The 12,500-nt window shown below is 49.7% G+C and overlaps 1 protein-coding gene across 1 annotated transcript in view; it reads left to right on the plus strand.

The window, feature by feature from the left end:
* Nucleotides 1-12,500, plus strand: part of mark3a (MAP/microtubule affinity-regulating kinase 3a) — a 43,293-nt gene that overhangs the window by 22,459 nt on the left and 8,334 nt on the right. The window contains exons 9-14 of the mRNA XM_080534035.1: nt 4,321-4,461; nt 6,095-6,194; nt 9,089-9,201; nt 9,650-9,797; nt 10,240-10,463; nt 12,124-12,230. Coding sequence (XP_080390161.1) covers nt 4,321-4,461; nt 6,095-6,194; nt 9,089-9,201; nt 9,650-9,797; nt 10,240-10,463; nt 12,124-12,230 — 833 coding nt within the window. The remainder of the gene's footprint in view (nt 1-4,320; nt 4,462-6,094; nt 6,195-9,088; nt 9,202-9,649; nt 9,798-10,239; nt 10,464-12,123; nt 12,231-12,500) is intronic.

Raw genomic sequence — 12,500 nt, forward strand, 5'->3', positions numbered from 1 at the left:
CGGAGACTAGCCCAGCTTACCGGCGTGTGGCCAGCTCTCTGCCTAGCGGACTTACCCCTATCACGACACGAGGCGTTATTTACATCAAAAACCCCTCCATGTCTATCAAGACCTGGCCCAGCTCATGAGCGTGCGGCCGGTTCTTTGATTGTCAGGCATAATAAACCTGCGTCAATAAAGAGCATTGTTACACATAACAAACACTCTTTACAGACGGCAGCCCATCCCTTTTCAAAATGACCCCACCTTGGGCTGTGCCATCTCCTCGGTGGGCAGCGGCGGCTGGGGTCATACAGAAATTCAAGCTTTTTCTGTCGACTGCACCACAACAGACGGCCCAGCCGCTGTCGTTGCTTTATGCAGAATGACTAGAAGGGACAGGTATTCTGTCGGGCTGGCTTGACAGGACATTGAGGAGGGGATATGCACTACAGTTCATTCAGCCTCCTCCGCCCTTCAGGGGCGTGAGAGAGACTGTTTTTTGTCCTGCCCGATAAAGACACGTGCGCTCCGGGAGGAGATTACGAATCTCCTAACAAAGGGCGCAGTGACATTGGTTCCGAGGGACCAGTGGGACATGAGATGGTACTCCCCGTATTTCCTTGTCCCAAAGAATTCGGGAGACATGAGACCCATACTAGATTTCAGGGTCCTCAACGAGAGAGTGGCGAAACGCCCCTTTCGTAGATACCTGAGGGTCGCGTATTTCGTGTGCCAATCACAGAGTGGCACAGGAAATTCCTACGTTTTGTTTTCCAAGGGAAGGTTTACGAGTACACGCGCCTGCCCTTCGGGTACGCGCTTGCTCCTCGTTTTTTCTCCAAATGCGTGCAGACAGCACTCGAACCACTGAGGCGTAACGAGATACGCATAATATGCGGATCTCGACGACCTACTGGTCTTGGCCCAATGCCCAAATCGAGCCATTCGGGACGCAACCTCACTGGTGCAGCGCCTCACTCAGCTGGGGTTAGCTGTAAACTGGACAGAGAGTGCTCCGTGGCCGGCTCAACAGTTTTCCTATCTAGGCATTCAGTTGGATACTGCCGAGATGAGGGCCAGTTTATCGGCACCACGGAGAGCGACACTGACGTCAGCTCCCTGGGTGTGTCGAGTGACAAATACAATCACCGCTCTGTCAAGGATGTCCTTACTAGGACTGAGGTCTGCAGCCCATGTAGTGGTCCCCTTAGGCCTGTTACACATGCGCAGACTGCAGAGGCGGTTCGCACGACTGCGACGGGTTCCAGTGAGAACGCCGTCGCAAGTTGATTGTAATACAGAGATCGGTCAAAACCGACCTGAGCTACTGGAGAGACCCGCGCGTCATCGCGCGCGGAGTCGCCTGAGTTCGCTGAAAGCTCTCCACATTCCAGGTCTGCTCAACGAAGGAGCAGATCTGTTATCACGGGGAGGCCCGAGGGACGACGACTGGAGGTTAGCACCCTCCATTGTGTCGCTGATTTGGGCACGGTTCGGGCAAGCAGAAGTGGTTCTGTTTGCGTCACGGACGAATGCGCAGTGTCGCCTTTGGTTCTTCCTGCGCGAACAGGACAACCCGCCATTGGGAGTCGATACATTCGCACACCACCCATGGCCGAGGGTCCTGTTATACGCGTTCCCACCCCTGACATCTATCCTCCCACTGTTGGCACGAGTGAGGTCAGAGAGGCTAGAGTTAATTCTTGTAGCCCCGGACCGTCCCGGAGCCCCGTGGTTTCCGGAACTGATGGAGATGTTGGTAGAGGGCCCATGGCCCATACCTCATCGACAAGATGCACTCTCTCAAGCCAGAGGCTTGGTGAGGGGGCCGCCTATGATGGGGGGCCCCCTCATGGCCTGGTTACTGAGAGGGATTTGTTAGAACGCAGGGGTCTGACAGACGCGGTCATTCAGACCATTCAGAGTGCGCGCGCGCAATCCACTGCAAAGGGATATGCGGCGCGCTGGCGAGTGTTTACACAGTGTGAGGGACAGGACGTTGACCCAGTCTGCTGTCGGGTCGAAACGTTCTTGTGCTTCTTACAGTCGCTGTTTGACAAGGGATTGGCGGCGAGAACTATTAAAGTTTACGCGGCTGCCATCTCAGCTTGTCATGAGGGTTTTGCGACAACGACACTGTTCAGTCATTCGCTGGTTGAGCGTTTTTTGACTGGAGTGTGTAGGCTTAGACGCCCTCATAGGACTCTAATGCCAAAATGGGACCTGTCGATTGTGCTAGAGGCGCTGTGCGTGCCCCATTCGAACCCATTGACACTGTGTCGTTGCGTTTATTGTCTCTCAAGACGAGTCAGCTCCTCGCCTTGACTACGGCTAAGCGAGTGAGTGATTTATGTGCTCTCTCGACACGGGCAGATTGTTTGATCATATCTGATGACAAAACAAAAGCTGTGTTACGCCCTAACCCGGCTTTTATCCCTAAGGTTAATCGTGGGTTTAGGGTTCAGAGCTGTGCTCTGAGCGCCTTTTTTCCTCCTCCTCACGACGGAGAGAGGGAGAGGCGTTTACATTGTCTATGTCCGGTGCGCGCGTTGGCACAATATGTGAAGCGCACGGCAGGACTGAGATCTTCTCCCCAGCTTCTGATCTGCTACGGCGGACAGAAAGCCGGGGCACCACTCTCGAAGCAGAGGCTGTCCCATTGGATTTGCGAGGCTATTAGTCTCGCATACGAATCGAAGGGGCAGCCCGTGCCGACTGGCATTCGGGCTCATTCCACCAGGGGCATGGCCACATCAGTGGCCATTCTCAGGGGAGTGGGAGTGGAGGAGATATGTGAGGCGGCGTCTTGGTCGTCGCCATCACTTTTTGTACGGTATTACTTGAAAGATATTCTTCCTCATCCTTTTCTCATTCTGTCCTCAGTTTTGCTGATGACTGATGTAGTGGGAAGGCACTTGGATTACCCTGGTCATGGGGATTCTATTCAAGTGTTGTCAGGATGAATACGGATGTGCCTGGGGAGGGGACCCTCCTCCAGGACATGTTCCGTTAGATCAACAACCCTACGTGCTCACGTAAGGGTTAGATCAGTGATATTTCTTCCGCATCCTTTTCTCATTCTGTCCTCAGTTTTGCTGATGACTGATGTAGTGGGGAAAGCACTTGGATCACCCTGGTTGGGGATTCTATTCAAGTGCTGTCAGGATGATTACGGATGTGCCTGGGGAGGGGACCCTCCTCCAGGACATGTTCCGTTAGATCTACAACCCTACGTGCTCACGTAAGGGTTAGGTCAGTGATATTCTTCCTCAATCCTTTCTCATTCTGTCCTCAGTTTTGCTGATGACTGATGTTGTGGGAAGGGCACTTGGATTACCCTGGTCATGGGGATTCTATTCAAGTGCTGTCAGGATGAATACGGATGTGCCTGGGGAGGGGACCCTCCTCCAGGACATGTCTGTTAGATCAACAACCCAACGTAAGGGTTAGGTAAGTGATATTTCTTCCTCATCCTTTTCTCACTCTGTCCTCAGTTTGCTGAGGACTGATGTAGTGGGGATGGCACTTGGATTACCCTGGTTGGGGATGCTATTCAAGTGCTGTCAGGATGATTACGGATGTGCCTGGGGAGGGGACCCTCCTCCAGGACATGTTCCGTTAGATCTACAACCCTGCGTGCTCACGTAAGGGCTAGATCAGTGGAGCAGACTCGTGTGGGTTGGGCCAACTTTTTAAGGTTGTCTTGAACCAACATCAGTGGTCAGCTCCGGGTGCCGCTGAGATTGTTTTACGGATTAATAGTCTCAGTGGGGGTACATTTGGCCTCGTTCGCTCCGCCTAAACCAATAGGAGCAGAGCTCCCCTATGGGGCGGAGCTCCACGATATAGAACGATAGTTATGGAGATAGACTCCAGTTCTATGAGTGGAGCGGAGCCCCATAGGGCTGCTGGCCCACTTCGACTCGTTCAAACCCGGCTGTTTTTGTATGTTTGGGAGAATGAGGTAGCGAAGTACACCCCTTTATATAGCACCCCAGGCGGGCGCAGGCATTGAAAAATTCAGTCATTGGCTACTTTAGGTAGCGGGTAAACCAATAGGAGCAGAGCTCCCCTATGGGGCTCCGCTCCACTCATAGAACTGGAGTCTATCTCCATAACTATCGTTCTGTTTATCTGGGTTCTGTTCATCTGGGTTCTGTCACCTAATTGTTATGGTTCTTGGTGAGAAAGACAAACAGAACCAACGTGTGGATTGAAGTTTGTCCCTGTAGTCTGACAGACTGCTGCTTTCAAGGTCAGGAACCGAATATTTGACTTTGTACTTTGCCTCCCCTCCTTCCTCCTCCCCCCTCCCTGTCTCCTCCCCCCCCCCTCTAGGAGCTGAGGGAGCGGGTGCTGAGGGGGAAGTACCGCATCCCCTTCTACATGTCCACGGACTGTGAGAACCTGCTGAAACGCTTCCTGGTTCTGAACCCGGCCAAGAGGGGGACGCTGGAGGTGAGGGAGGACTGCCACAACGTAAATATCTCCTTTAACCCCCGTCTCCTCCTCTCCTCTCCTCCCTTTAAACCCCCCTCCATCCTCTCCTCTCCACCTCTCCTCTTTAACCCCCCCTCCACCCCTCCTCCTCTCCATCCCTCCTCCTCTCCACCCCTCCTCCTCTCCACCCCTCCTCCTCTCCACCCCTCCTCCTCTCCACCTCTCCCCTCCACCTCTCCACCTCTCCTCTCCCCTCCACCTCTCCTCTCCACCTCTCCTCTCCTCTCCCCTCCACCTCTCCTCTCCACCATTCCTCTCCCCACCACCTCTCCTCTCCCCTCCACCTCTCCTCTCCTCTCCACCTCTCTTCTCCCCTCCACCTCTCCTCTCCCCACCACCTCTCCTCTCCTCTCCCCTCCACCTCTCCTCTCCCCTCCACCTCTCCTCTCCTCTCCAGCCTCCCAGAATCCCCTCCACCTCTCCTCTCCAACCTCCCAGTATCCTCCTCTTCATCCACCCCTCCTCCTCCCTTCATCCACACCCTCCTCCTCCCCTTCATCCTCCTCTCTTCCCCCTCCTCACACTCTACACGACTCTCTGTTTGTGCTGAACACACTCTCTCCTTTGTGTCTCTGCTGTTGTGTTTATGAATAATTCACTGTCACTCTCCTTTCTGGATATATCCCTCGTTGTTGTTGTTGAAGTTTGTTCAGGAAGAGAGGAGAGGAGAGGAGAGGAGAGGAGAGGAGAGGAGAGGAGAGGAGAGGAGAGGAGAGGAGAGGAGAGGAGGGAAGGGAAGGGGAGGGGATGGGAGGGGATGGGAGAGGAGAGGAGAGGAGAGGAGGGGAGGGAAGGGAAGGGAAGGGAAGGAGAGAGGAAGAGAGGAGAGGAGGGGATGGGAGAGAAGGGGAGGGGGGGAGAGGAGGGGAGGGGAGGTGATAGGGGAGGGGAGGAGAGAAGAGGAGAGCAGCTTCAGTCCAGAGTACTGAGGCACGACTCAGAGTTACTTTAGACTGCGTGTGTGCACGTTATACACGTGCACGTCTCTCTTCGTTCCTCTGCTACCTCTCGTTAAGGATGTAGCGTTGACCGATCCTAACAGACGTGCTCGTGGGTTTGATATCGAGACGGTTTTGTAATTAACCCAAAACGATTTAGACATTTGATTAGTCTAATATTCAAAATGGAAATGCATCTCAGACTGGCTAATATTTATGTTCCAAATCATTAATTTAATTAATTTCAAAGGGAACCACAATTACATTTAAATGGAAGTTAAACTTACAGAGAGCATAGCTGGGGCCTCCTCACACTCTGAAGCTGTCTGGTTTACATTTACATGTTTGGCATTTAGCAGACGCCTTATTCCAAAGCGACTTACAATCAATACATTTGACTAAGCAAGTGAATCATCAATCCACCAGTCGTAGCAGGAAGAGTAATCTAGCTCAGGCCAGGGGCCATTGGCAGTCGTCGTGTGTAATTTTTTAAATGGACACTGGAGAAACAGTACAAGGGGGGGGGGTGGGGGGGGGGGAGTAGGAATCTTAGGAGACACAGTATAGGGGGTAGCAGGTGTCTCAGGAGGAGCAGTCTGTTAGTCAGTTAGTCTGGTGATGACTGTTTACGTGGCGATGGGACCCGTAACCATGGTGACCCGTTTCTGTTTCAGCAAATCATGAAGGACCGCTGGATCAACGCAGGAACGGAGGAGGACGAGCTGAAGGCCTTCATAGAGCCAGACCTGGACATCACAGACCAGAAGAGAATAGGTACTGAGAACAACACCAACACCATCAACAACAACACCAACAACAACAACAACAACAACATCAACACCAACACCAACAACATCAACACCAACACCAACATCAACACCAACACCATCAACAACACCAACAACCACAACAACACCATCAACAACAACATCATCATCAACAACAACAACACCACCAGCAACAACAACAACATCAACAACAACCAGAACCACAACCACAACAACATCAACATTAACAACACCAACAACACCAAACAACACCAACATCATAAACAACACCAAACAACATCAACAACACCAACACCAACACCAAACAACACCAAACACCAACATCAACAACACCAACAACAACACCAAACACCAACACCATCAACAACACCAACAACAACACCAACATCAACAACATCATCAACAACATCATCAACAACACCAACACCAAACACCAAACACCAACACCATCAACAACAACAACACCAACATCAACAACAACACCAACAACAACACCAACAACAACACCAACATCAACAACATCATCAACAACAACACCAACATCAACAACACCAACAACAACACCAACCACCAAACACCAACACCATCAACAACACCAACATCATCAACAACATCATCAACAACAACACCAACACCAAACACCAACACCAACAACAACACCAACACCAACAACACCTACTACAACAACATCAACAACATCATCAACAACAACAACAACACCATCAACAACAACAACATCAACACCAACAACATCATCAACATCAACAACAACACCAGCAACAACACCAACATCAACAACAACACCAACAACACCAACAACACCAACAACAACCAGAACCACAACCACAACATCAACATTAACAACACCAACAACACCAAACAACACCAACACCAAACAACAACATCAACAACACCAACATCATCTACTACAACAACATCAACAACACCATCAACAACATCATCATCAACAATACCAACACCAACATCAACATCAACACCAACAACAACACCAACATCAACAACATCATCAACAACAACACCAACATCAACAACATCAACAACAACACCAACATCAACAACACCAAACACCAACACCATCAACAACACCAACAACAACACCAACAACAACACCAACAACAACACCAACATCAACAACAACACCAACAACAACACCAACAACAACACCAACAACAACACCAACATCAACAACATCATCAACAACAACACCAACATCAACAACACCAACAACAACACCAAACACCAAACACCAACACCATCAACAACATCAACAACATCATCAACAACAACACCAACACCAAACACCAACACCAACAACAACACCAACACCAACAACACCTACTACAACAACATCATCAACAACACCAACAACAACACCAACAACCACAACAACACCATCAACAACAACAACATCAACACCAACAACATCAACAACATCAACAACAACTCCAGCAACAACATCAACAACAACACCAACATCAACAACAACACCAACAACATCATCAACACCAACAACATCAACAGCTCTTTTTATTGAGCCTCAAAACTCCCAACAACAACATCAACAACATCAACAACACCACCAACAACAACCAGAACCACAACCACAACATCAACATTAACAACACCAACAACACCAAACAACACCAACAACAACACCAAACAACAACATCAACAACAACACCAACATCACCTACTACAACAACATCAACAACATCAACAACATCATCATCAACAATACCAACACCAACATCAACAACCACAACAACACCACCAACAACACCACCAACAACACCAACAACAACACCAACAACATCAACAACATCAACAACAACAACACCAACAACAACAACACCAACACCATCAACAACACCACCACCAACAACAACAGCACCACCAACACCAACACCAAACAACACCATCAACAACATCAACAGCTCTTTTTATTGAGTCTCAAAACTCCCAACGTGTGTAGGCAGAAGCAGCACTGTACAGTATTATAGAAAAGATGAAACGCAGCATAAAAGCAGCCCTGTTTGAGAGAGGGAGGGAGGGAGGGAGGGATGGAGGGAGAGAGAAAAAAAAGGCTCAACATCGTGTCCTGGATAAAAGCAGGAAGAAGGGGGGCTAGGAGGGAAATGGAGGAGAGAAGAGGGAGGGAGCGTGCTCTGAAAGATGTCCTCTGGAGTGTGGGGGGGGGGGTGTTGCATAACAGCAGCTGGGATCTCTGTCAGAGCACGTGTTAGAATGAGCGCTCCGTCACCATGGAGGGAGGGAGAGAGGGAGAGAGAGACAGGGAGAGGGCAGCAGAGAGGGAGGAAGGGAGAGAGAGAGAGAGAGACAGAGGGGGAGAGGGAGAGGGAGGGAGGCAGGCAGGCAGAGAGAGAGAGGGAAAGAGAGGCAGGGAGAAAGGGAGAGGCAGGGAGAGAGAGAGAAAGGGAGAGGCAGGCAGAGAGAGAGAGAGAGCGCTATCACATGTTTATTAGAGCTCTAGTCCAGCAGAGAGACCAGCATGTTTCAGGGAGCCCCCGTTTCCCCTCGACCAATGACACGCTGTGACTGGTAACACTGGCTGTCCTGATGGAGGGATGGAGGGATGGATGGGGGGATGATGGAGGGAGGGATGGGGGGATGATGGAGGGTTGGAGGGAGAGATGGTGGGTTGGAGGGAGTGATGGGGAGAGAGCTGATGTATGAAGGGGCACACACACACACACACACACAACGGGGGGGTTGATAACACCTGAGCCTGTATGCTGACTGACTCACACTGAGGTTGCTGCATTTGATACGCTGTGTGTGTGTGTGTGCGTGCGCCTGTGTGTGTGTGTGTGTGTGTGTGTGTGTGTGTGTCTCCTCCAGATGTGATGGTGGGGATGGGCTACTCCCTGGAGGAGATCCAGGAGTCGCTGGCCAAGATGAAGTATGACGAGATCACCGCCACCTACCTGCTGCTGGGCAGGAAGTCCTCAGAGGTCAGACCGTCACCATGGTTACCATGGTTACTTACTACAGGGTTTCCCACAGGGCTGTGAGACTGTGGCGGGGGGAGGGGAGGTGGGGGGACCATGTATTTACCACTAGAACAGCCGTGCCTATGTTACCTACTATAAGAGCCGCCTCGGGGGTCACATGACCATAGTCTTTACAATGCTCAAGCTGCTATTTACACACAACGACCACTAGTTGGCGCGTCTTGTAAATTAGCCTGCCTCCTACACAGAAAAACTGCAATACAGCTTTATACTAGCTTATCCTGATGTGATTTAGAAAATGTTTGAAATGTTTGAAAAAGTTTGAAAAAGGATACTGGGTTGTAGAACGCACATATCTAGGAAAAGTCATGAAAGGAGGGTCCTGAAAAAAAGAGTGCAAAGATATAAAATTTCTCTGTGTGTGTGTTTGTGTGTCTGTGTCTCTCAGATGGAGCCCAGTGACTCCACCTCCGGCAGTAACCTGTCCCTGGCTAAGCCCCGCCCAGTCAGCGAGGTCAACGGCCAATCCCCCTCCCACAAGGTCCAGAGGAGCATCTCCTCCACCAATCAGAAGCAGCGACGCTACAGTGACCAGGGTAGGTCTGGTTCAACATTCTATCAGTCTAACATTCTATCAGTCTAACATTCTATCAGTCTAACATTCTACCAGTCTAACTTCCTGTCAGCTGACCTCATCTTGTCTGGCTCAAGGCTGACCTGTAATGGTGCCTGGCCTGGGTCTGTCAATAACATCTCTCTCTGTCTCTCTCTCCCTTCCTCTCTCTCTCTGTCTCTCTCTCTCCCTTCCCCTCTCTCTCTCTGTCTCTCCCTCTCCCTTCCTCTCTCTCTCTTTCTCTCTGTCTATCTTCCTCTCTCTCTCTCCCTTCCCCTCTCTCTCTCCCTCTTCCTCATTCTCTCCCCCCCTCCCTCTCTCTCCCTCTTTCTCTCTCTCCCTCTTTCTCTCTCTCTCTCTCTCTCTCTCTCTCTCTCTCTCTCTCTCTCTCTCTCTGTCTTTCTTCCTCCCCCCCCCCCCTCCAGTGGGTCAGTCGGCCCCCCCAGGTCCAGGCCATCCTAAGAGGAGCCAGGGGGGGGGCACGGCGGAAGCCAACCTGAAGGAGGAGGGGGGCGTCCAGCTACGCAAGCCCAGCACGCCCGGGGGGCGCGGAGGGGGGGCCCCCTCCAGCCCGTTGCTAGGCAACGCCAACAACCCCAACAAGGCGGATATCCCTGACCACAAGAAGGGCGACCCCACCACCCCCAACGTGAGTGACCCACACAGTGGTTCCATTAGCAGTGACAGATAGTGGCTATGGAGAGTCAGTAGAGCAGTTTTGTTCCTCTCTGTTTGCTCAGTTTATAATGACAACCTGATCTACACAGTGGGTAATTGATTCCTATGCAAATCAGAGACCCTATAAAAACAAAGATATTGATTCCAAAATTACAACTATTATCCTTGCATTAAGAGGGACTCAATTCAACTTATTTGTAGATGATATTTTAGCTTTTTAGCTCATGTTAAGAGTGTCATAGCAAAGGGTGTGAAGACTTATGCACATGAGGTATTTCTGTGATTCAATTTTTATACATTTGCAGAAATGTCTAAAAACTGTCATTATGGGGTATTGTGTGTTGATTGATGCAGACACAACAAAATGTGGAAAAAGTGAAGGGGTGTGTGTTGACTTTCGATAGCCACTGTAACTTATTTTGATTGGATTTAAGTTTTATTTTGATTGGATTTCTTTAGCTGCGTGGTTTTATTGAGTTATCAACACCAGCGTCAGGTCTAAACGTCATAGTGAACAGCTGCAGTGGAAATAGGTTGAATTTAAAAAACGTTTGACGTGTAGAATACTTATCCCCCCCCCCCCCCCCACTGTGTATCTGGTTCTGTTCTGGAGAACCTTGGGTGCTGAGCGGGTGTGGGCCGGTGCAGTGTGTATATATGCATGTCTGTATGTCTGTATGTATGTCTGTACAGTGTGTCCTCCAGGAATTTTTACAATGGTGGCGGGTGGCCGTGACCGCGCGCGTAGCGCGCGCGATTTTTTCGCGTGCACGCGCATGAAACGCGCACGCGCGCTCAAAACAACGTTTTTTTTTTTTTTTTTTTTTTTTTCTAATCACAGCCAAAACTAGAGGATGGCCAAAAAAATAAAATAATGAATATACAGAATATAAACTTGTGACTGACAGTCACATACACACACAAAGATCATCAGCTATAATATAATACGAAGTAGGCCTACATGAGCACAAAAGCGGCTAACGTTACTGATTAACTGTTTACTGTAGTGCAGAGAGATGGTAGTCGTAGGCGGCGTATCAAATGACAAAGCTAAACGTTTAATGAAGGACATGAACGATTGTCAACAACACACTCAAGCATGCCTGGATATTTGTAAGAACTCTCGCGAGATTTATCAGACTAAACCTGGATTTTCCCTTTAGCGATGTTGATGGAATACCCCCCGGATGTCACTACGGTGGCCTGTACACAATAACAATAATACCACAGTTCACATTTAGACCAATCAGGAGCCCTTGTGTCACGTCGTCAACTGAATGTCATTAATCTGATTTTGGATCAGCGGTTAGAGAGAGATGGGCGTGGATTTAGGTGCACTTTTAGTCAACATCCATTATAGCGCTGATCTAGGATCAGATATATTTTAATCAGCTAATTTTTTTTTTTTTTTTTACATTTTTTTTGAGATTTTTTTTTTTTTTTTTTTTGAGAAATCTGAATGGTGGCGGAGGAAATTCCATCGTGGCGACCCGCCACGATGAAATGCATGTAGAGGAAACACTGCTGTATATATGTATGTCTGTATGTATGTCTGTATGTATGTCTGTATGTATGTATGTATGTATGTAGGTCAGCTCTGCCTCACCGCTGGTTTGGTTTCTGCTCCTCAGAGCTCCTCTGCTGCGTCCAGCGGGATGACGCGCAGGAACACGTACGTCTGCAGCGACCGGACCCCCGCAGACCGCCTGTCTGTCGTCCCCAACGGGAAGGAGAACAGGTGAGACAGGAACTGACCTGAGAGCTGTAGACCCACCTCCTCCTGAACCCTCCTAGACTCTTTCTCTCTCTGTCTATCTTCCTCTCTCTCTCTCCCTCATTCTCTCTCCTTCTCACTCTCTCTCTCCCTTCCTCTCTCCCTATCTCTCTCTCCCTTCCTCTCTCTCTCCCTCTCTCTGTCTATCTTCCTCTCTCTCTCCCTCATTCTCTCTCTTCTTCTCTCACTCTCTCTTTCCTTCTCTCTCTCTCTCTCCCTTCCTCTCTCTCTCCC

This window comes from Nansenia antarctica (genome assembly GCF_963989245.1).
Source record: "Nansenia antarctica genome assembly, chromosome: 1".
NCBI classification, from domain to species: Eukaryota; Metazoa; Chordata; class Actinopteri; order Argentiniformes; family Microstomatidae; genus Nansenia; species Nansenia antarctica.